This window comes from Nelumbo nucifera, chromosome 7 (assembly GCF_055504915.1).
Source record: "Nelumbo nucifera cultivar China Antique chromosome 7, China Antique-T2T, whole genome shotgun sequence".
NCBI classification, from domain to species: Eukaryota; Viridiplantae; Streptophyta; class Magnoliopsida; order Proteales; family Nelumbonaceae; genus Nelumbo; species Nelumbo nucifera.
This window is the reverse complement of record NC_142655.1, coordinates 28,515,647-28,540,282: the sequence shown is the minus strand read 5'-3', so window position 1 is coordinate 28,540,282 and position 24,636 is coordinate 28,515,647. Positions and strand designations below refer to the sequence as shown.

The following is a 24,636-nucleotide window of genomic DNA, read 5'->3' as shown; positions in this document are numbered from 1 at the left end:
TCCATATAATATGCCCCATACCAGGTGCATCATATCCATATCCAGGGTCATGGAGATTCATGAATACATCAATACAAAAGAGGGTTTGGAGTTTTTCAAAGTTTGAGATGATGGAAGACATCCCTCTCAGGCTGTTAATTAAAATTAAAAAATTAAAAAAAAAAAAAGATTTCTGATCTGTACCGATACATCAAAATGCAAGCTGTCGGTATCCACTGAATCAATATATTGATCCTTGATTATCTGGGTCCGTTTGATTCGTAGTTGGAATCAGAATTAGAATTGGAATCGAAATCCATTGGAATCAGAATTGGAATGGTCTATTCTCTGCCTGTTTGGTTCAAATAAAAATCAAAATAAGTTAGACTGGATTCTCATTCTCAAGAGAGGGGAAGAGAATGGCCATTCTTTCAAATGGGGGAACCGGAACTGACCCTAAGCTTAGGAAAAAGACTAGTGTAACATAAGATGTCGAGGTTGCATTGAATAATCATGCAAAATTTTAGATTTCTAAGGGTTGGCATGGGTGTAAATGGTTCTTTCTGTTAAGAAACAGAAACAATGACCACACAACACTCAACAGCAAGGTTCTAAATATTGATATGCCCGATACGTCGATAGGGGCGTATCGGGCAATATCGGTACTTTTTTTAACTTTTTTTCCAATTCTGTTCAAAGGGCTGGTTTAAGGTTCATCCACCCCCTGAATTGGTCAAAATCCCAATACACCCTCTGTAGGGGCGTATCGGGGTGCTCTCAATATGATACGTATAGGCCAATATACGGACAGAAGTGCTACATTTTAAAAATTTTGAGCCAATCACAAACAAACGAGGCAGATGGTCGACGTGGGTCTGTCTCAATTCTTCTCTGGGCAAAAGGGGATGAGCACAGAATGGCACTACTGGAGTTTCCTTAGCATGAACAAACTCCTTCACCACTAAGTAATAAAACAGTGGTACAATTTCGTTTAATTTCAACTGGGGGAGAAAAGCAATCCCAATCTGATAGTTTTGACGTAAAGGGGGACAAAAAAGATTATTCTTTGGGGCCATCTGATGAGTAAACAAGGTAGAGAACTGATTATAAAAGCTTCTTAGACGATGCTGTCTCGCTTGCCCGAACAAGTCACTAAGGAGGAAAGCTTGGTTGATTCTCCTGCTCGGTATGTTTCTTGTCTCATTGTTTCTCTTCCTCTTTTCTCTCAGTTGAATTCCCTCTAGCTTTCTACTCTTGTATGTTATTGGGTTTTTTATTTTTTTTTCTTCTTTTTGTGATTGAGTGATGTTTTGACTCAAATTTAAGTGATGCCCATCTTATGTTGCCATGAGGCTCCTGGTTATATTTGTTAATTCTAATTGATAGCTCTTGGTTATGTTAATTTGTTAATTTATTATTGGATAAATCCCTTAAACCTCCCCTCAGTTTTCTGAAAAGGTCTTGATAAAGTTCAGATCTATGTATGCTTCAGTTTCATAATGAAAGAAGAAAAGAGAGAGAGAAAGAGAAGAAGAGAAGAGGTAGAAGAAAGGCTGGTTGGAATTAGAGAACTTGCCTCTCTCTAGACGGCCAGATTTATTTATAGTTTTCTAATTAAGCACAATGACTATTGTGCCCACACTTAAGTGTGGGACACATCACTTAACTTAGAATATAATAGTAATTACATCCAGTGTATAACATAAAGTAAAAAGACTAGATTACCCTTCTATAACAGACTCTAACAGGCCTAAACCTCTCCCAACTTTTGGGGATTAAGGGACTTACATACCCTTACATTATTTTAAGTGGACAGAGACATTAATGTCTATTATGTTATGTCCATACTAATTCCTCTTATCAAGTTTGTAGATTTTTTTTTTTAATTTCAACTTTACCCTTAAGTAGCTAATCTATATCTATATTACTATTAAAAGTAAGAATGGAGTCTAGATTCTGGAATTTTTATTGACTAAAACATCCCTACTTTTGAATTTGGTCCCTCTCTAACCATAAAGGAAGAAACATAATTTGAACTACTACTTTTCACTTCATCTAAATCCTTTTCATTAGATCCTATATTTAAGGTGTTAGCGTTCATTCATTCTCTCATTATATCCTTTGATTGAGATATTTTTGTTTCTCACCAATAAATTCTATGAATTAAATCTATACCCAATAATTTTAATACAAAATTTATGTGTTTAAACCAACACGAAAATGAAATTGTACTTCCACTTGGGTGGGTGGTAGGAAAGTAGTTCAACAATTTGGGTCAAATAGATCAACCCATGGTGTCATAGTTAAATAATAAAATTTTAAAAATACATAAAAACTTAAAAAATACAAAATTTTTGTAAGAAAAAATTAAGACACATTTCTAATATTATTTATTTACCATCTTAAACAAAAATAAATATGATAAATAAGAAGTATTTTTATTAATGATGGGAATAAAATACATAAAATTTAAAACCAACCAAGAAACAAAACCATTTTCCTATTCAAGTGGCAGATTAATGATTCAACCTTTAAGGTTAAATGGGTCAACCCACAATATCATAATTAAATAATAAAAAAATTGAAAAGATATAAACATAATAAAATATTAAAATTGGGATAATAAAACTTTCGACAGCCCCACTGAATCCAATTAATCACTAATTAACCATGGATATAGGATATAGGATGTAGCTCTAGGTACACTAACACCAGTTGACAGAGCTAGTTACACTCTGATCTGATACCAGTTTATGAAGCTGAAGAACAATTAAAGAACCAAAAATAAGATTTTGGTAAAAGCCTGTTTTTTATTGATTAAGCCTTTGGAATCAATTTATAACTAACTTTGTCTCTCCTGTCCCTTCTCTTCCTTTGTGCAGGAACTTTCTCACTGGTTATTCCAACACCATTCTCATTGTAACATCAAAAAACATGCTTAATTCAAAGATGGGGAAGATTGATATAAAGTCTAAAGTATAGCTTATTTCTTTGAAAATATCAACCTCTATAAACAGATAATTGGGATCATCACCCCATTTCTTACTAAATAAAATTCAACAGCACCCTTCAAGCACTACAACGCTTAGATTGACATGGAAGAAGCAAACAGATGGGAGAAACTGAATGTGGATTGCTTGGTCAATATTTTTGAGAGGGTGGATATGGATGATCTGTTATTGTCACTGCCCTTTGTGTGCAAGTCTTGGTATCAGGCTTCTCTACATCCCAGTTGTTGGAAAGTCGTACACTTTCATAAACTTATAAATCAGCAGCATTCTGAGTCTGGGTAAGCCCTCCTTGACTGACAGGTTGGTCTCAACTTATGGAATTCAAAACTTCTCATCAATGGGTGTTGTGAAGCTACTGATAAAACGTAGTCAAGGATCTGCTATTCAAGTCATACTCCATCCTGAATTTACAAGGGAGGAGCTGCTTTATATCTCAGATGAGTAAGTGTACCACAAATGATATCAACTTCTGGACACAGAACCGTTTTGGGGATCGGTTCCCGAGTCAAATGGTCTGATCATTTGGTTTGAAAGCTCGGTTTGGAAGAGTACAAATACAAATTTGTAAAATACAAAACGTTGTATTTTGTATGTATTTGCACTGTAAATATTTGTATTTGTATTCCTTTCAAAAAAATAAAAAATGATCAAAAACTGTTGTCTGGGTCGACTGGTCGATGGTTTTGACCACTTGGGTCGGTGGGTCACCGACCAAATCAACTGTTGTTTTTGATTAAAAAGTAATTTTAAGGTGAAACAGAATCGATTACCTGACCGATTGTCCGATCTTCACTGATTTATCTATTCTTTGTTTGCACTGAAAATTCTTGTAGGTGCCCATCTCTGAAGATTCTCTCTCTTGATCCGTATTATCTTCCCTTAGATGAATTTGGTTGGAAATTCTCAATCCAACTTGCAGCCTTACATATTAGGGAAGCCCAGATCTGTTGCTTGCACCGCAGTGTATACGCGGCAACTACATAACCAATCACAAATGAATACACCAGTCTTCTGTACACATCTATGAAACACTGGTGTGTTTACTCATGATTGGATACGCCTAGCCACATACACAGCAGTTCGTGAAGCAGGTCATGAGTGATATTAGGCATAGCAAAAGTAATTGAAATAAGGCTATGTTTGGTTTGACGAAAAAAGTAGGGAAAGGTAGGAAAATCTATACAAGGTTTGTAAAAGTTTTCTTACCTTTTCCTTCCTTTCCTTACTTTTTTCTTCAAATCAAACACAGCCTAAATGACTGTCTTGTCTTTCAGTGAATAAAATAATTAAATATTCAAAGGTATAATAATCCAGATTCCAAGTATCAAAAGGTTACCTAAAAGTCTATCAAGAATACATTCTAGGTATCATTGGATATGATAAAAAATTAAGACACTTGGGGGATAGGGCAAGGAAAACTCAGATAAGTCCCAATCCATAAACTCCATTTTAGTGTCAAACAACCATAAATATGGTATGCAGTATGCACACATAAGAAACACGTCTTAATAGCTTATGTGAATAAATACTACCAAAAAAAACAAAAAGAATAGTTTATGTGAAATGTGAATTAATCATGGTTTTCAAAAGACTGGACCGGATGGTTGGACTGGAAAAATCGGGAACCGGTGATTGATTCCCGTTTTTCCCAAAAACCGGATTTCCCCCCAAAACCATTGATTTTGGTCAGTGAACCTGTTAATCAGGCGGTTAATCGTTCGAACTGTTTGAATGGTTTCGACCATTTTTTTATTTTTTGAATTTTTTTGTTAGAACGGGCCAAGCGTTCGGTTCGAACGATTAGACTGTTCGACCCGATAACCGGACCCCTGACCAATTCGGTTTTGAATTTCTAGTGCATCATATACATTTCCATAGAAATGGGCACAAAGACAATGATATCATGCAAACTAGTATTTTGAGGTTACATGGCAAGGATAAGTTGCTTGGGATAGACTTTGAAGCTTTAAAATTAATACAATCTTATCTAATAATATCTAATAAAAATAAAATTATTAATAAAAATTAAATCCAGCTGAAACCTATTTAAAATAATCAAAATTAATTAAAAAAAATACTTTTTCAATTCATTTTTATTAACTTAAAATCCATTTAAATGGACCTTTATACAATAAACCTACTAAAACTACAAAAGCTTTTATGTTAAGGCCAATGACCTAGTTGTCAAGAATGGTCACTTGTATCCTTCAAATAAAAGGCACGGGACTAAACCATAGGCTGGCTCTTTGCTGCGTAAGAAGTTGGTTACCCTGCGACATAACCCAAAAAAATAATGTTTGGGTTGGTATTGATGGTGCGCAATCCGGCCACTCCTAACTAGCAGTCGATTGGCTCCTGCCTGGTGACGGACGGTACCTGAGAAGAAGACGGTGAAGGATTTCCGGGGGACTTGCCCGGTGGGAATACTTCGATGCTTAAGTTAGAACGCTGGAGAAAGCAGTAAAGAGTGCAAAAAAGGCTAAGAGTGCAGCTCGCGCTAGATCACTGAGTGTTCGAGATTAGCTCAAGATAAAGATCAGATATGTTCAAGATACCTTTCCCCTTCGACCATGGGGCTCTTAAATATGAGCCTTCTTGTCAAATCGGATGAGTGACACGTCAAATCTTAAATATGTTCAAGATACCAATTGTTGCAGAGTACCACCTAATCGGATGAGTGACACGTCTCGGAAGGACAGACACGCCACCATCTGTCGAGAGTCGTGGGTGCAGTCTGTCGGGCTGGCAGGGACTGCGCCGTCAGTCAGGAGACGTGGTGCAATCTGACAGGTACGGTCTAGTCAGATAGAAGCTTCCTGAAAACATCGCGTTGCTTAGTAACGAGCTACCTTGTAGCGAGCTATCCTCTTGCGAGCTACCTTGTAGCGAACTCCTAGGGGTACTTCGAGGTGATTCCTCTTGAGGTTTCCTTTGGGGCGGTTTCTCTGCCCGAGTATCAGAGCGAGTTGGGATAGCTGTGGCATAGTGAGCTGTCCTACGAGCTCGTTACTTAGTCGCGGTCAGGCCGTTGTGTTGAGTTGTTACTTGTGCTGAGTCATGTCCACGTGTCACCGTCTCAAGGGGTCGAGTCAAATCACCCTCCATCAATTGCCCCCCACTCCTCAGGCTAAGGGTGCTACCTTAGCGTGAGGAGTTCATGAAGTGTGACGAGTGGATTTGACCCGAAGTTCAAACTTGATTGACTGATCGCATTAAATACGCGCGCAGAAGTCAGGGGGTCTCTGGACCTTTTGAATGCCAAAAGATGTGCCAAAGCAGCTCTCAGTTTCGGAAGACGTGCAGCCGTCATTACCTTTAATCATGGGAGATGTGCAGCTAGTCACGTTTCAGTTTCAGGAGGCGTGCGGTCAACTTGACTGTGAACCGTCAGATCCGTTTTAATCTGAGCCGTCGATTTGAGGGCACAGTGGCTATAAATAGGAGGGCCCCAGGCCTCATTTCTTTTACGCTAACTTGCCTTGCCTTCGGATTCTGAGGTCGCATCCTCATCTAGTTGCCCGAGCTCTTCTTCTGTTCACACCGTCTTTTCGGTTCATCTCTTCCCTGGTGAGTCTTATCATTTTGTCAGTATATCTGGGTATCCGTACCACGTCTTTTCCCGGGGACATGACCAGGGTGACGCCCCCTCGAGCTCAAGGGAAGCTTGGGGGCAGGCTCCGGAAGCTCGGGATGCTTCTGGCGAAACTGCTTCTACCTCTCAGGGTAGGGAGCCAGATAGTTTTGGTCCTTCCTCCATGTCAATGGAGAGACTTAGGACCTTGGTTCTCCAATTTAACCTCCCTAGAGACCTTGTCTATAGTCTACCTTCCGGTGACTATCCCTGGGAGCACGGTCCTGATGAGATAGTGATCTTCCAGGAGCAGCTCATCGCTAGCCTCCGTCTTCCTCTGCATCCTTTGATAGTGGAGGTTTTGAATCACTTCAACGTCACTGTTGACCATCTTCACCTCAACTCCATCCGAAATGTAGTTGGGACTATCTCTTTATTTTATGAGTATTGCCTTCCCCTTAACCTTGACATCCTCTCCACTATTCTTTGCATTAAGAATGCTTCCCGCAGAGCGCCTCCAGAAAGGCGTTCCTACTATTTTTCTCCCCGTCGCGGCTTCAAGCTCTTATACGAGCTACCGAACAGGATCCCGACCTGGAAGCGGGACTATTTTGTAGTTCGCAACCCCGAGGGGTGGCCCTTCCCAACTCACTGGAGGGCCGCCATCCAGGATTCGGGGGTCGACTTGGATCCCAAAGTTCGGGAAACGCTGCAGTCCTGGGCAGCAATTGGCTTTCATTGGTCGGACTACTTGACCGAGGACAAGCTCGTGCAGGCCGGCCTAAGCCCCGGTAGGTTGCCTTTTAGGTCGTGTAGTGTCTTGCAAAATATTTTTTATTTTGACTAATGCCTTTGTGATTTTTGGCAGCTATCATGTCTGGTGTTGACACGCACCGCCTTCTATTCAGAACCAGAAGCGCAAGGCGAAGAGGTCGCGTCCTGACCGAGCTTCCACTTTTGGGGGCGCTGAGTTCAAGGTTGCTGATCCAACCTTCGTTTCTCCACCGCCTGAGGCCCCCCCGGTCTCGTTCGAGGGAGTTGCCACGGAAGATGGCCTTGAAGAAGGAAAGCTCCCGGCACAAGGGCAGTTCCCTTTGTCTGGGCCATCCCACTCCCTCGCTTTCCTGCAACCCCCTACCGGGAACTGGAAGAGTGTCACCGACTTCACCGTGGCTTCGCGAAGGGGTCGGAAGGCAGTATCCCATGAGGAGGTTGCCCGCTGGGGAGAGATGGACCCCAAGCAGCTTGCCAGGCTACCCTCCGCTCACTGTATGGTGGTAAGTGGCTACTTTTTTCCTTCTTTTTTTTTGTTGAACTTTTCCCGGGCCATTAAGCCCGGTTTTTTGTTTATATAAATTAGTAATGAAATGTTTTATCTTTTTCTGCTAAGTATGGTGTGCTCTTTACTTTTTGCCGAAGCGATTTTATCACTCGAGTTGTTAAAGCTACATACCCGAAGTAGGATTTTTTCGGTGGTTGTTACCCCGAGCTGTTTCTTGGTGCTTGAGGTATTTTTATAGTATACCCCGAAATAGTTACCATGTATGCCCGAACTGTATGTTCACAAGTCGTTCCTTGTTGGGTTCAACCAGTATACCGAGACGAGCTACGCTTCATAGGGTTCACACCCGAGTTGCCTACGCCTCTGGTACTAATACTTTGCCTTTGTCAATGAAGCAGTTAGGTCTTTCACAGTGCTGAGGTCTTAGTTAGCTCGGCGTTTTAACCCTTAGGTTGAGGGAGTGAATTATAATCCACTCTTGGAGTTCGCCCATGCCATGGAGGCGACTGGGTCTTATCGCGCCGAGGTCTACGTTAGCTCGGCATTTTGGCACTTAGGCTTTGAGAGTGACTCGTGGTCTACTCAGTTGTTCATAGGTAGTATTGCCTTAAGTTGACAATACTCCATGCTCGAGGTACTTGTTTCCCTTCTAGGGTTTCGAGCTCGTATGTTCCTTCCCCGAGCACCCGTTTTACTCAATAGGGTCCTTCCCAATTTTGCCCGAGCTTGCCAACATCGGGCTCAGGTACCATAACTTTACGAAGGACCAGGTCGCCAACGCAGAGGTTCCGCTTCTTGACCCTGGCGTTATAGTACCGAGCTACTCTTTGCTGGTAGGTTGCGGTCCTGATATATGCGAGGTATGTTACTTCGTCAAGCAAGTCGAGGTTGGTACGTATCTCGTCTTCATTTGCCTTATCGTCATACGCTTCCAGTTGTAGCGAGGGAACCTCGATCTCGGCTGGGATGATTGCCTCAGTGTCGTAGGTGAGGTTGAAGGGGGTTTCTCCCGTGGTGGTCTTTACTGTGGTTCGATAAGCCCATAGAACACTGGGTAGCTTGTCTGCCCATAGTCCTTTAGCTCGGTCTAACCGTGCCTTCAGTCCGCGGAGGATAGCTCTATTTGTGACTTACGCTTGACCATTTGCTTGAGGGTGTGCGACTAAAGTGAAGTTCTGTCGAATTCCCATGTCTTGGCACCAGTTCTGGAATTTAATGTCTTCGAACTACTTACCGTTATTAGAAATCAGTACTCGAGGTAACCCAAAACGGCACACTATATTTTTCCAAAGGAAGTTCTGTACGTTTCGAGGTGTGATTGTTACGAGAGGTTCAGCTTCTACCCACTTTGTGAAATAATCAACTGCTACCACTAAGAACTTCTTCTGGCCTGTCGCTAGTGGAAACGGTCCGAGTATATCGATGCCCCATTGTGCGAAAGGCCACAGGCTGGTGAGATACTTGAGGTCGGCAACGGGCTGATGGTGGATATTGGCATGCTTCTGGCACTTGTCACACTTTCTGACGAGCTCAATGGCATCTGTTTTCATTGTTGGCTAGTACTACCCTTGTCGTAGCGCTTTTTGGGCGAGGGCCCTGCCTCGCAAGTGTCCACCGCACAAGCCCTCATGAGTGTTGCGGAGCACGAGCTCGGCTTCGGAAGGTCGCAAGCAGCATAGGTAGGGGAGCGTATAGGATTTTCGGTACAGTCGTTCGTCTATCATGACGTATTTGGCCGCCTGACGCTCTACCCTTCTGGCGGCATTGCGATCTGCAGGGAGGGTCTCGTGTAGCAAGAAGCTCGCAAGCGGATCAATCCAGCTCGGCTCTACTTGAACGACAGGAGCAACCTCCTCTACCCCCCCGAGAATGCTAGGCCGAGGCAGGTTCTCTATGTACATGGTTCTCATGGTATTATCACTGGTGTTGGCTAACCGGGACAGGCGTTGGCCTCAACGTTCTCCGACCTCGAGATTTGCCTAATGAAGTGTGATTGGAAGTTGAGCAGAGCTTTTCTTACTTTGGCTAAGTAGGCAATCATAGTTGGTTCGCGAGCTTCGTATTCACCTGTGACTTGATTGACCACGAGCTGGGAATCGCTGCAGATGACGATATGCTTGGCTTTCACTTCTTTGGCTAGAGCGAGTCCGGCTATTAGCGCTTCGTACTCTGCTTCATTGTTGGACGCCGCGAACTCGAAGCGTAGTGCGTACTCCAGTTTTGTGCCACTTGGGTCGTACAGAACGATTCTAGCTCCGCTGCCCTATTGGTTTGAGGAGCCATCTACGTAAAGGATCCAGGGCTCCTCATCCCAGTTCGCGCCTGGCCTAACTAGGAGAGATGCCACACTGGTTGCTACCTCACGGTGCTCGAACTCAACCGGCCCAGGAGCTTCGGGCTCGCCCGAACTGGGGGCCTCGTGCTCAACCGGCCTGGGGACTTCGGAGCTGAAAGTGCATTCTGCGACAAAATCTACTAAGGCTTGGGCCTTGATAGCAGTTCGCAGCTTGTATTGGAGGTTGTACTCGCTGAGCTCAACGGCCCACTTCGTCAGTTGACTAGAGACCTCAGGCTTGAGTAGAACTTGCCTTAGAGGTTTGCTGGTGAAGACAACAACAGTACGAGCTTGGAAGTACGGACGAAGCTTTTGGGTTGCAATAACTAGTGCGTAGGCCAGCTTTTCTATCTCCGGATATCTCGTCTCTGCTCCCTGCAATACCTTACTAATATAGTAGATAGGTCATTGGACCCGATCTACTTTTATTCGTACCGAGCTGACCGCTTCGTCACTTGCCGAGAGGTACAGCTCTAAAACATCGCCCTCCTCGGGTCGGGTTAAGACTGGCATGCTAGCGAGGTACATTTTTAGCTCGTCGAATGTGAGCTAGCAATCTTGGGTCCATTCAAATCCTTTGCTTTTAATCGCTTTAAAGAAAGGTAGGCAACGGTCTGCCGACTTGGACATGAAGCGGCTCAGAGCAACTATTTGGCCATTCAGCCTTTGAACCTCCTTCAATTTTCGGGGTGGTCCTATGTCTAGGATGGCCTTAATTTTATCCAGGTTAGCCTCAATGCCGCGCCGGTTAACGATGTATCCCAGAAACTTACCTGAGGTGACACCAAACACACACTTATTCGGGTTCAATTTCATGTTAAATCTACATAGGATTTCAAAAACTGAATGCAAGTCTTGTATTAAATCATCCGAAAATTGGGTTTTGACGACCATGTCGTCTACATAGCATTCTATTTTTCTGCCAATCAATGGCTCAAACAATTTATTCACAAGTCGCTGAAAGGTTGCCCCGGCATTTTTCAACCCAAAGGGCATGACCTTGTAACAGTACAGGTCGAGCTCGGTTGTAAAGGCGGTCTTTTCCTCATCAGCTGGGTCCATCTTGATTTGATTGTAAACCGAATAGGCGTCTAGGAAACTCAACAACTCATGCCCTGAGGTTGCGTCCACTAGACGGTCGATCCTAGGGAGTGGGAAGCAATCCTTTGGGCAAGTTCGATTCAGGTCGGTGTAGTCGACGCACATGCGCCATTTACCGTTAGCCTTTTTCACCAGAACGGGGTTGGCCACCCAGCTCGGGTAATGGACTTCCCTAATAAAATCGGCTGCAAGGAGCTTCCCGACCTCCTCGTCGACTGCCCTCCATCGCTCTGGGGCTAGGTTGCGTTTCTTCTGTCTAACGGGCCTAACTACAAGATCGGTATTAAGCTTGTGAGTTATAATGCTATGGTCTATGTCGGGCATTTTCGTCGCGGACCATGCAAAAACATCTAAATTTTCAAGTAAGAGGCGTACCAGTTTAGATCGCAAAGGCTCTTTAATGGAAGCGCTGATCTGAAGTGTCCGGGTTGGGTTCTCCGTCGATGCCGGGATAGAGACGATCTCTTCTGTGGGCGCATCTCGCTCCTCGCACTGCTCCGTAGGTCGCTCCAGCTCGAGGTTGTCAGCCACCTTAGCTTTCCCTTTGAGGGCGGCAACATAGCATTTGTGAGACTCAAGCTGGTCACCTCGTGCTATCCCGATTTCGAAGTCTGTGGGGAACTTTTGGCCAACTAGTAAGTGGAGACCACAACTCGTAAGGCATGGGTGATCGGCTGACCTACTATGGTATTGTACGGGGAGGGGGTCGCGACCACTAAAATGTCGTGGTTGAGCCTCACTATGCTAAGCCAAGTGCCAACTTCCACAGGTACTATAATCCTTCCTAGGGACCTGACTTCCTCTCCGCTGAAGCCTACCTGGAGAGTGTTCGCGGGTTTCAAGTCACTCTCTTGGAGCTGAAGCTGGTCAAAAGCTGCTTTGAAGAGGATATCTACCGAACTGCCTGAGTCGACGAGGACGCGCCTGACTTCAAAGTCGTTGATCTTCACCTTTATGACGAGCGCGTCATCATGGGGGTAGTGGACCCCGCGCGCATCATATTCTGTGAAGAAGATCGGGTCTTCCATCCTTGGCCGCTTCGGGGGGTTCTATTCTTCCCTGGCGGCCTTGCGAGCTGATGTCCGAGCTACAGCTGAGGTGCAGCCCGCCACAATCGAACCTCCAACAATCATGTGGATGGTCCCCCGAACTGGTCTCTCTTCTGGGGGCTGCCTCTGAGGTTGCTCTACCTGCTTGCTAGATTCATGAGCATCTCTACTCTGCTCCCCCTGCTGACCTGCTTTATTACTACTATTATTTTGTACAAAATTTTTCAAGTACCCACGACGGATGAGCTCTTCTATCTCGTCGCGGAGGTTTTTACAATTCTCGGTGTTGTGACCGTGGTCTTTATGAAAACTACAAGGAAGGGAACTGATGTTGGTACTGGTACTGAGAGACCTGATGCAGCACTTGTTGCTGGTAGAGTCGAAACTGCTGGAACTATTGGATTTGAGCTTGCATGGCTCGTATGCACTGTACTAGGTCTTCCAACTGGTTTTGGTTGGTCACTGGAGGAACAATCAAAGGTTTAGCGAAGGTCACCCCTACCGTGGAAGGGAGTGGAGCATTCACAGGTGCCACCGTGAGAGGCACATTCAAGCTGGGGATTCCATCCACAGAGAGGGGAACGGTGAACTGTCCAATACAGACAGTGGGAAGCTGGGGTTGCTCCCCAGAAGCGTTCTGGTCGACACCACGTCCGACGTTGCTGGAAGAGGCCATGAATGCTAAGTCCTCAAAGGAAAGTTGTAGAAACTTAGAGGAAGGCTTTTTTTAAGCGTTTCCCGTAGACGGCACCAAATGATGGTGCGCAATCTGGGCACTCCTAGCTGGCAGTCGACTGGCTCCTGGCTGGCGACGAACGGTACCTGAGAAGAAGACGGTGAAGGATTCCCGGGGGACTTGCCCGGTGGGAATACTCTGATGCTTAAGTTAGAACATTGGAGAAAGCAATAAAGAGTGTAAAAACAGCTAAGAGTGCAGGTCGCGCTAGATCACTGAGTGTTTGAGATTAGCTCGAGATAAAGATCAGATATGTTAAAGATACTTTTCCCCTTCAACCATGGGGCTCTTAATATGAGTGTTCTTGTCAAATCGGGCGTAACCGCCACTGGACCTCTATTGCAGTCGTTATCTGCTAGGGCTGCGCAGGCAACCGTTGCAGATTACCACCCAATCGGATGAGCAACACGTCTCGGAAGGACAGACACACCACCATTTGTCGAGAGTCGTAGGTGCAGTCTGTCGGGCTGGTAGGGACTTCGCCGTCAGTCAGGAGACGTGGTGCAGTTTGACGGGTACGGTCTAGTCAGATAGAAGCTTCCTGAAAACATCGCGTCGCTTAGTAGCGAGCTATCCTCTTGCGAGCTACCTTGTAGCGAGCTCCTAGGGGTACTTCGAGGTGATTCCTCTTGAGGTTGCTTTTGGGGCAGTTTCTCTGCCTGAGTATCGGAGCGAGCTGGTTATCCTAGCTCGCGAGCTGGATAGACTTGTCTTGGAGTATTCCCTTTTAGTACGTCGGGGGTCCTCGAGATCACGCTGTAGCGAGCTCACCCTGTGGCGAGCTGTGACGTAGCGAACTACCTTGCGAGCTCGTTACTTAGTCGCGGGCAAGCCGTTGTGCTGAGTTGTTACTTGTGCTGAGTCATGTCCATGTGTCACCGTCTCAAGGGGTCGGGTCAAATCACCCTCTATTAGGTATCAATAAGTTAACCCTAATTGAAAATTGAAATCTACAATGCTCCTTCCACTTCAATTGTGCTTCACAAAGCTTCATGCACGGTATGTATCCTAACTCGTATTTGCATCAGGGATTTAAATATCGCATTGTATTGGCCGATATGCACCGATACGCGCTGCATCCATTCAGAACTCTCTATAAAAAATTGCAAAAGAGTGATTCAAACCCAAGTCGATTCACACACAATAGAATTTGTGGGGTTTCCAAACAAGTAAGCCGCACTACATTTTGTAATATAAAGTAAAATAAAATAAATTTTATTAACTTTTTCTATTCACATGCAATTTAAACAAAACACACGTATTTATATTTAACAACGCTAACTAAAAATTAAAAAAAAATAATATTTAAAAATAGTATTTTATAAACTAATAGAATAAATAATGTATCAAATCCACATTTATATAAAAAAGATTAACTTTTATATCAAGAAATTTATACAAATAGAATATTAATAATAGAATAATTATTTTAATACTTAAAATTTATAAATTTGCACATGATATAAATCTTAAAATTTTTATATACTTTTATTAGTTATTAACTAATATTTTAATTTACATTAATAAGTAATAACAACATATTTATTATTTCCAATAAAAATAAAAATATTATATACAAAATTTTAAAGAATATAATATTAAATTGAATCTATCAAATCCACTAATCTACATTTATTTCAAAAAATGATTTTTTTTATTTCATAAAATTTATATAAATAAAAATATTAATAATGGAATAATACCCTTAGTAATTAAAAACTATGAATTTGTATATGATATGCATCTTAGAAATTTTAACAAATTTGATATACTTTATGTTAAGATTATATTTTTATAAATTATTAATTGATATTTTAATTTGCACTTGAAAATTTAATATTTAGTTGACTTTTTCTTAATGTTAAAAAATTAAAATAGTAAAATAAAAAATAATTGATATAATAATTAAAATATAATAGGTGCATAACTTTAGTGTCTTGGACTCTTGATTGATGCACTATAAATAAAATTATGCATCCTAATTCATTAATCATAACATATTTCTTCATATATATATCCTTAATATTTACATTTTTATGTATTTATATACTATGTTGTGATCATTTTGATCTTAAATTTAGTGTGATTAATATATTTATGAAATTCATATATATTTCCCTAACATATCCATGTGTTTCCATCTTTTTCGTCCATATCTATACATTTTCAAAACGTATCCGTATCTGTATCCATATTCGAGTTGTCCGATACAATACCCGATACCGATACTTTAATCCTTGATTTGCATACAATACATAGGGCTGAAAAGTACCTATAAAATGTGACTTCACAAATTGCCACTAAAGTTGTGTTTGGTTTGAAAGAAGGTAGGAGGAGGAAGGGAAAGGTAGGGGAAACCTGGTAGGCTGGTTCAACCCCCACAAATTTTCTTTCTTTTACACCCAACAAAGTAGAGGTGCTCTGAAACCGAACAGGTACTACCGATTTATGGAAAACCCGTAACCAAAACCGAACTGAAGCCCATCAGCTAACTAATTGACCAGTTTGGTTAACCAGCGATTCAATTCGTCAATTTTTCAGTTTTTTTATATTTACAATATATATTATAACAAATGTATAAATATATAGTAAAAAGTGGAAATATATATAAAATATTATGTTTTAAACAATAGATAATATATTATATATTATAAATATATATTTATATATAATGCATATTTATTGATTTATAATATATATAATATATAGAAATATATCTATACCGGTCGATTCAACTAACCACTAATTTTCTATATTGATTAACCAAAACCGAACCGACCAATTCAGTTAACCAGATTTTTTATTCGGTTTCGGTCGGTTTTTCAGTTTTTCTTGCTCACCCCTACAACAAAATCAATTTCATAGGGCATGATCTAAATAAGTACTCCACAATGCATAACTACATGACTTTTTATATAAACTATCTCATCGTTCTATTCACAAGACAACATCAGTGGCTCTGATCCCACCCAAATTTGATGACTTCGAGACTTTGACGCCCAAAATTGAATTTCATTGGGTATTTCCGAATAAGTACTCAAAAAAAAAAAGCATTTCTAGATCTTTTTTCTACATAAACCATCCCGTTGCGCTACATTATCTCATTCATGATTCATCCGAAGATTGTATCACATAATCGAGACCAGGATTTTAACCATTCTCCTGTTCTACCATAGGAGGGATGAGAACTAAGCTAAACATTTTTTTTGGCAGCTAAGCTAAACATAAGAACATATTTTGAGATTCTGACCTGTTAGAGGAGCTTAGCTTGTAAATTCTGGAAAGATTAGTTGCCACACAGCAATAAACAGTAGAAAATTTGCTCTAGGACAAATCAAGGAAGAATTCTTCGACGGCGTCTGACTGTCTCCCTTTTCACATACATCTTCTCCATTTCATTTAATGGACGGCTGGACCCATCTGGTAAGCTGACAAATTTCCAGCCACCACCATTTCCCCGCTTTTCTCGTGGACCTAGTTTCTCAACCGTGAAGTTCCAGCCTTCAGAGGAGCGTCTCCTGCTATACTTGTGGCTTTTTACTTCACCAGCCATCTGTAAGAATCAACATCACATGAGAAAACAGTTTTTTGAAAGGCAACATAAGAAAATGGTTTCACAATAGCCCGTGTTTACTTCTCGTGTCTATTAACATGTTCAGGAAGTAAACGAAGAAGAATGCATATATTACACACCTCAATCCCTTGCAAACATGTCTAGACAAACTTACAGAAAAGGGTGCAGAACTAAGAGACCAGTATGGCAAGCACCTTATTTCCAGCAGTTGTACTACTTGCACAGAATTGATGAAGTGGAATCTTTCTTTTTTTTCTAATTGACAACTGGAATCTTTTTGCTTTATTATTAATGAAATATTATTCATTACCATTTATAAAGGTATGCACCAAGGGCGTTTCACCTGTTGAATATTCTTTGATACAATCTTTTCAAATAGACCATTAGATAGAAAAAGGGACCATAGACCAGATGATGGTAACCTTGTTTCCCACCAAAACCACAAACCAAGAGAAAACCAACACATTTGAATGGGAAAATGGGGGGAACTGGCTGCAACCTCTTCTAGAGAAAGGAATATGATCCAGAAGAATTAGACATCACCTCAAAAAGACTATTAAGCTCAATTTTGATGAAAGTAGCTACGGTATCTGGGTCCTTCTGGAGTGAGAGGTGTTTCTAGGGATGAAGAAGGCCAAGTGAAGGCATTGTTCTCAGGCCCAATTAGAGCAGGGGACTATACAAGGGTGGAATTCATGGCTGCTCTTCAAGGAATACAATTGGTAAAGAAAATGAATATCAAAAAGCTACTCATTGCAGGGGATTTGAAAGTGGTAATTAGAGTGGCTAGCAAGAGATATGCAAATAAAAAACCAAATGGTAAAAAGGTTGGCTAATGGACTGTCTATGCATTTGGCCATGAAGAGGTTACTGGGGAACAATTGTTTTGGGCTCAATAGTAAATTAAACATTGTATTCAGGTAGGGTAAAGCTCTTACCCTCCCCCAAGGGATGTTTGTAAAATACCTGTTTCTTTTCTTCATTTAAAGAAGTCTGAAATAATAAGCAGATTCCCAAAGGATGGTGACAAGGCAAAAGAGAAATAGAAAAATGTATTTTTATAAGGGGATCGTTTGGAGGTGTGATTAGAGAAGCAGCAGATCAGAAAATATGTATTTTTAGAGCCAGAAAGCTCAAAACAATAGCAGAGAAGGGAGAATATGGGAATAAAAAGTGAGAATGCAAAAACACCAAGGCTTTAGTATCAGCACCAAAGTTGGACTCTAGAGTCAGCATCTTCTTGTGTTAGAATCACTCCAATTCTAGAAGCAAAAACCCAAAAAGAGAGGGCCTAACATATATTTATAGGCAAAGAGGGGGAACTTGGATCACCCTTTTTCTTTGATGGGTAAAAAGAAAATTTCATTTTAAAAGAAAAAAGAAAAATACATTCTGAGTGTGTTGAGGCAACACCCAGAAATAGAAAAATGACAGCAATAACAGAAACAAAAAACTAACCATCACCAGTTGAACAGATCTTTGAAATCCCCCCATCTCCCAAAGATCATCCCCACATCTTCCTTCCTCACTTGAGCAGCTTCTGGGAGCACAAACAAACTTGGATCACCCTTTTCTAGGACAAATCCTAATTGGCTAAGGAGTAAGACTTTTACTTAATACAAATCCAAATTGACTTAGAACTAGGAATAAGCCAAATACTGCTTACTTTATGGCTATGCTCTCTAACATATGAACATAATTTTGACTTGCTAAAACAACTACTAATCCAATTAGGAAACTATTATGAAACTAACTCCTAGTGCAATTAGAGAAATGCAATTAGGTACCAAACCCTAACACAATTAGAAAAACTACTCCTCATCATCCAAGCCTTATTCCAACTATGTGGATCGGCTACATGAATCCTGTTTCGTCATTACATTCTGTTTAGAGTCATATCCATTGTTAAATTATTGACACCTAAAATCATTTTTTACTACTTCTACCCCTGCCCTTTCCGGCCCCTTCAACTTGCAATAAATCACTTCTTACAGGTGCTGTTAATGGTCTTCTATGCATATGACCAAATCATCAATTAGAAAAGCTACCAATGATTTAAATAATAAAAGAAACTTCTGGAAATTACAGAAATACCCCTACAATCCAAAATACAAAAAAAAACAGAAAATCCTACATTTGACTCATTGTTATCTGCATCATAACAAAGAATCTAATCAAGTGATTTCAGTTTTTTTCAATATAATTTATGTATATAAAGATCCAGTGCATATTACAAATATCATCCTGTTGATGAAATTCCGAAAACTCAACCAAATAATACAAGCTTTTTAAAATTCACCAAGTATTTAGAGATTTATGCAAGCAAAACAATGTAATATACAACATACATTTCTTTCTTGTAAGAACTTTAAAATTTTAACCGGATAATACTGGTACTGTAGATTATTATTTGCTTTTAAGTTGAGCTACGGTTATGGACATCTAGAACTCACCTTCTTTTTGTTGAAGTTCATTCTTTGGACAAATTCTTCATATAGCATCTCATCTTCCTTCATTGATATTTCATAATGAACCTCATCAGGATCTCTGGTAGTACCATCCCAGCCCTCAGGCATAACCTTAAAATCAGGCTTGTAAGGAAGGGAAGCCAAATGGAATTCCCTGTCATGAGAATTGAATAATCTGCAGGAGCGAAAAGTTAACCAATTCAATTACCCTCCCCAAGAAACACATGTATATAATAACAATAACAGCAATAATTAATAGTAAGAGATGGACAAATATATAAAAGAACAATATTAAGGATAAATTAGTTAAATGACCCTTGGGGATTTTGATAATGGATGGAACCTCCTCAGAAGTTTCTGAAATAACACTTTACCCTTGGCTTTTTAATAGTCAGAAACATGTCCCTCCAATTTTTTTGATGAGCAACAGTAATGTCAATATTTATTTTTGTTCCTCCCATCTGTCAATATTTTGTCCCCTTAGGTGGTGGAAAAACCAAGGGAATAGGAAGAGTTACAGTCTATCCCCCCCCAGCCTTTTTTTTTTTGTCTTGATTGTAAATCCTCTCAAATCACTTCTTAGAAGTCAAATTTATCCCTTCAGCCTCTAGGACATTTTACATCAATAAAAAATGTCTTTTATAAAACTCCAACCCAGAAACAGAACCACTTTCCATCTAGGTGGTGGGGTCAACAGTTCAACCATCCAAGTCAAATGGGTCAAACTGTGATGCCATAAACAAAATAAAATATAAAACTGTTAAAATATACTGAAAATATATAAAACTACAGAAAATATGTAAAAAACGGGAAAGTTTCTAATATTACATATTCATCAATCACCATATTGAACAAAATAAGTGATAAATGAATTATTGGCTAAAAAATACAAAAAGGGAAATAGAGAAAGAGAATAAATACATAACCCATGACCTGTTGGCTGGGTAAAATGGTTCGTCACCTGAACCAGCCGAATCACCAGGTCATTAACCAAGTCAATGGATTTTTGCAACTGATTGCACAGGTTAAAAATTAGCTCGGACTCATTGAAAACACTGCTCTTATGTTCTTCTCAGACCTTTTTCCCCCTCCTTCACAAAGCTAAAAGGTTATTTGCTCTATTCATGGATCATGAACCTCAGCTGCTCAGCAATCTAACCCCTTGCTGAAGAATGGTTTCACATAACTTTTTAAGACCCTCAACCAGCCTGTAACATTATCTATAGAAAATTAGACACTAGTCTAACATCTAAACAACCAGGATTGATGCAGGGGGTCTGATGTAGTAGAAAGAGAAAAGTCCTGCCAAGATGAACAAGCTGGCTAAAGATGAAGAATTAAGCAATTGAAGACATACAAGTCTAGATGTATCCAGTCAGCCATCCAACATACCTAGAGAGCCATGTCCTATAAACAAATGTCTGACATGACAAAAGTCTATAGGAAGAAGTGTCCCATTTTTTTGTGATAGTAAAGAAAAAATTGATTAAAAAAAAAGGATTGAGCAACCTGGTGATAAAAAAATCACCCAAAACATAGAAAAGATAAATCCTTCCACTTGCACTATGCGTAAAACAAAATTGTTAACTGATTACCCCAGCAAATATCACTGGTTAAAGAATTGTCACGATATATTTTATATTTCTGAACCATAAAGAATCCCACATATGATAGGATTAAATGAACTCAACAAGATATGCATGGTACTTGGCAACCCTGGGCCCTCTGGTAGTCCATTACTTAATTTTTTTTATGATTATAACTTAATTTGTTAATTGTTATAGGGGAGATCTACTGCATCTTGTGGCCAATCCACCTTTCTATATAATTGGAAAGTGTTTCTCTGAATGCAATCAGATGGGGAGATTGTAGTCAATTAAGGCCAACAGTAGCTAACTAATGTGGGGAATGAAACAGCTCATGCATGGCCAATTTTAGATGGATCCCAAGGGACCAAAACTCTAGTGCTCCACCATGTAAGGTAAGGTGTAAAAAGGGAAAGCATGTAAATGGGGCTTCAATGCCTTAAATCTCATGTATAGCACATTTATTTGTATAGAATGGATAAGCTGGTATTTTCTGTATAATGCCCGTCATGTATACCAGTGTTATCAAAGTGTCAACTAGTTGACTGACTACTCAGTTGAGATTTGAGAGCCAAACCAAGTGCACCACTAGCTAGTTGTTCAATACTCATGATGCAGGCACCTAGGATGACTAAACATCAACTAGGTGTCTGGGTCAACCACAAAATCATTTTAGAGCTTTATTGGTCTGTGTATCTAGTTATTTCAAATAACATAGAATATGACTACATTATGTTATATTCATGCTTTTGCTTTAAATATTTGAGATGGAAGCATATAAAATAGAAAAAGGCATAAAATAAAAGCAGTATTAGAGTTCTATAATGTTTTCTTCCAAACAGTACTGTGTTGGTTCAGAGTTGCCACAAACAAAGGGCACATTGAATGATCAAAGTTGCTTACCTTCTTTGGAAGCTTTTCTTTGTTGCAAAACAAAGATTAAGCTAAATTTTCAATTATGTTGTATTCAGAATATATCTTTTTTTATCACCTAGTCAGCAACTACAAGATTCCATCAATGTAGCTAAAGGGCACATTGAATGATCAAAGGCATAAATGTAGCTTATATTAACCTATTTACAAGATTCCATCAATATCTTGTATTCAGAATATATCTTTTTTTATCACCTAGTCAGCAACTACACACCAACTAGTCATCATATCAGTTAGAAAAGCTTAATTGGCTAGTCATTGCACTGCATTGATAACACTGTTTGACTTTTTCCTGTCTAGCACTCATCAAATAGATGGGGTCCAATTATGTACAAAAGGAGAAGTTTTCTAGTAACTTAATACCTTATGATACTAGAGCCATAAGGTCTGCACAACCATACATATCTATTCTGCTGCAATTAGAAGTCATTATTTAATGGAATGCAGCACTAACCAACCTGCTCAAATGAACAACACCAACTGCTATAGCTTTTATATTGAAAGGCCGATACAAAGGCAATCTCAAAATTTCAGTATTGCATCTCTGTATTACTGGTCCAAATGGACTCTGAGCTGCAATTCCACACCCTCATACATGCAACAAAGAGTTCCAAGCTGAAACCTCAGCTGTATCCATTGCCAACTGAATTCCCAAATTAGAACATTGAACTTTTTTTCCTTTGAGAAACTGGATTAGAACTTAAACTTTGACACAGTTTCTTACAAGCATCACCAACTGCATGAAGCAAACTGTTCCCTGCTTCAAGGAAAAGAAACCAGGACGAAAGAGAAAGGGTGAGGAAAACAAAAATAACTTTGAACTCAATCATTTTTCTTTGTTTCTTGTCTGGATTCCATTAATTAGTTTGGATTTGTCAATACTTGGCTTATTCTTCACTTCACACTTCTTTCCAAATCAAGGTTGTGTTAGCTTCTTTCTTAATGCAAATAACTCATGCCAGCACCTTCCCTCTACACCTTCTCCAAATAGGATTGGGAGGTGTTGAAGAGGGGTCGGGAAATAAATTTTTTCCACTTGTTTGAGACGGAGACAGGAAGTATGAGGCCATTTTCTATTCTAAGCAATATCTGTATTTGAGAAAAATAGATACATACATCAATATACCCTGGTCTACAGTTCATAGCAATGGAGCATCCACAGAATAAATATAAACACATACAGAATTGCAGAAGTTGATTATGTAGCTATCTGGTATGAAATGCAAATCAAAAGAACAAGCGCACATGCTTGAATCCCCACTAAACCAATCGATAAACCAAAAAACAAAAAACAAAAAAAAAGTGTTGGGAGATAATGTCAATGAAGCGGAAAAGTTAAGGGTTTTTGTTAAACATACTCTGGACAAGTATCAAGCAATAGCTCAACAGAATCATCCAATGGGTGGCCTAGCTTCTTCTCCTCTTCTTCCTCGAGTTCCTTAAGCCACAGGATAGCATGGACCCTCTGCCGCATAATCCGATAATCCTTGGCCAATCTCTCGATTGTATAGACTTCGGGGTTCTCTTTATGCAGACGATACATCTCAGCCTTCTCGGAGTCCTTGAGATATGAGCCCCTAGCTCCAGGCTCTCTCACCTGCTTCAGCAAGACACTGATCTCCTTCATCCTCTCTCCCCAACTGTCGACGTATTCCTTGCTCCTCCTGTTCTCCTTCTCCAACTCCGCCACCTCATCACTGAAATCCGACTCTGAAACCGTCGGAGAAAGGGACGGCGCCGCATCACCGGATCCGGGAGATACCTGACGACCCACTACCTCACCATCGAAGTGCTCTTTGGTCAATCCGGTCGACCACGACGAAACAGAGTCCCAACCGATATCAGAGGAGGACCCGTCAGGTTCTTTTTTCCCAGAAGAAGAAGATGAACCTCCGTAGGTCTCCCAACCTTTCTCCCAAGCATCCTCATTTCCACCTCCGCTCCCAGATTTCGTGGAGAAACCTCTTGAGCTCGATCCTCTTAGTGATGCAATTGCTCTTGCATTAATTGTCGAAATCGAGAGGCGAGAGAAGACGCGATGCAGATTTTGCATCTTGTTTTGCTTTCTCTGGTTCAATCTGATCTTCTTTGTCTTCTGAAACTGGAATTTCCGACGTAATTGTAGCAACTAGCAAGGCTGGAGATCGAGGAAGTCGAACTCCACAGTTTGCTGCAATTTAGGGTTTTGGTAGGGGTTGCAACTTGGGCTGTCTGGGCCGGATTTAGGTACAACCTAGGCCCAACTCTGGAAGGTAAAATTCCAAACAAAGCCCAGATCGACCAATAGGTAAAGCCCATACTTGCAAGACCAGGTCCAGCCCAATTGGCCTGGGTCGGATTTTGTCACTTTATTGCTGAAACATAATCTGATTCTAGTTTTCAGTTAGGAATGGTTACGGGAGAGACGGGGGCTGTGTTTTGCATATGCCATTAGACCTAGGAATTGGGTTGGATGGGTCGGGTTCGGGTTGGGTCAATGTACTTCGGGTTGATTTTGGGTCGGGTTGAATTTCGGGTTGGGTTGTCAAATGCTAGGCCCTAATCCTAAATGTTCGGGTTAGGATTGACCCATGGGTCAATTCGGGTCATCCCAAAAAAAATAATTGAAATTAAAAAAAAATAAAGAAATTTTATATGAAAAATGTCAAAATTAAAAGAATTAACCTTAAAATTCTAAATATAAAATAAAAAATTGAACATTTAACAATTTAAAGAGTAAAGTAGTAAACAATAAAAAGTAAAGACTAAATAGAAAAAATTAAAGAGTATAAACTTCTAACAATGCATAAATAATCCCAATTAGACTTGACAATTGGGTCAGCAGGTTGACCCATGATCCAACCCAACCCAACCCAGTTTTTTCGGGTTCGGTCAAGTCGGGTCATTTTCACATTCGGGTAGCTAAATATGAGACCCTAACCCTGTTTTTTCGGGTTGGATTGGGTCGGGTTCGCAGGCTGGGTCAACTTTTTGCCAGGTTTATATGCCATCTAGGGGTGGATTCGAGCCGA

At 40.5% G+C, this 24,636-nt stretch overlaps 1 protein-coding gene and 1 long non-coding RNA gene across 2 annotated transcripts; one reads left to right on the top strand and one right to left on the bottom strand.

Annotated features, from left to right (window-relative positions):
- Nucleotides 1-1,024: 1,024 nt before the first annotated feature.
- LOC148790317 (uncharacterized) lies at nucleotides 1,025-14,168 on the top strand. The gene is made up of 3 exons (XR_016078339.1): nucleotides 1,025-1,165; nucleotides 2,862-3,431; nucleotides 3,824-14,168. It is a non-coding gene; the product is annotated as an uncharacterized LOC148790317 (long non-coding RNA).
- A 1,765-nt stretch (nucleotides 14,169-15,933) lies between these two features.
- On the bottom strand, nucleotides 15,934-23,793 carry LOC104593357 (protein GAMETE CELL DEFECTIVE 1, mitochondrial-like). Its single transcript, XM_010253120.2, has 3 exons — nucleotides 22,984-23,793; nucleotides 19,092-19,281; nucleotides 15,934-16,617 (listed from the first exon to the last, which is right to left on the bottom strand). The coding sequence occupies exons 1-3, from the start codon at nucleotides 23,676-23,678 to the stop codon at nucleotides 16,399-16,401; spliced, it is 1,104 nt and encodes a 367-aa protein (XP_010251422.1). The 5' UTR covers nucleotides 23,679-23,793; the 3' UTR covers nucleotides 15,934-16,398.
- Nucleotides 23,794-24,636: the final 843 nt, after the last annotated feature.

Bases quoted from the DNA above. Each gene is read 5' to 3' on its own strand.
- LOC104593357 (XM_010253120.2), bottom strand. From the start codon at position 23,678: ATGCAAAATCTGCATCGCGTCTTCTCTCGCCTCTCGATTTCGACAATT. The intron at 19,282-22,983 runs GTATGTTTAACA...TCGCTCCTGCAG, and splicing joins TTGCTTGATACTTGTCCAGA to ATTATTCAATTCTCATGACA. The intron at 16,618-19,091 runs GTGAGTTCTAGA...TGATTCTTACAG, and splicing joins TGAACTTCAACAAAAAGAAG to ATGGCTGGTGAAGTAAAAAG.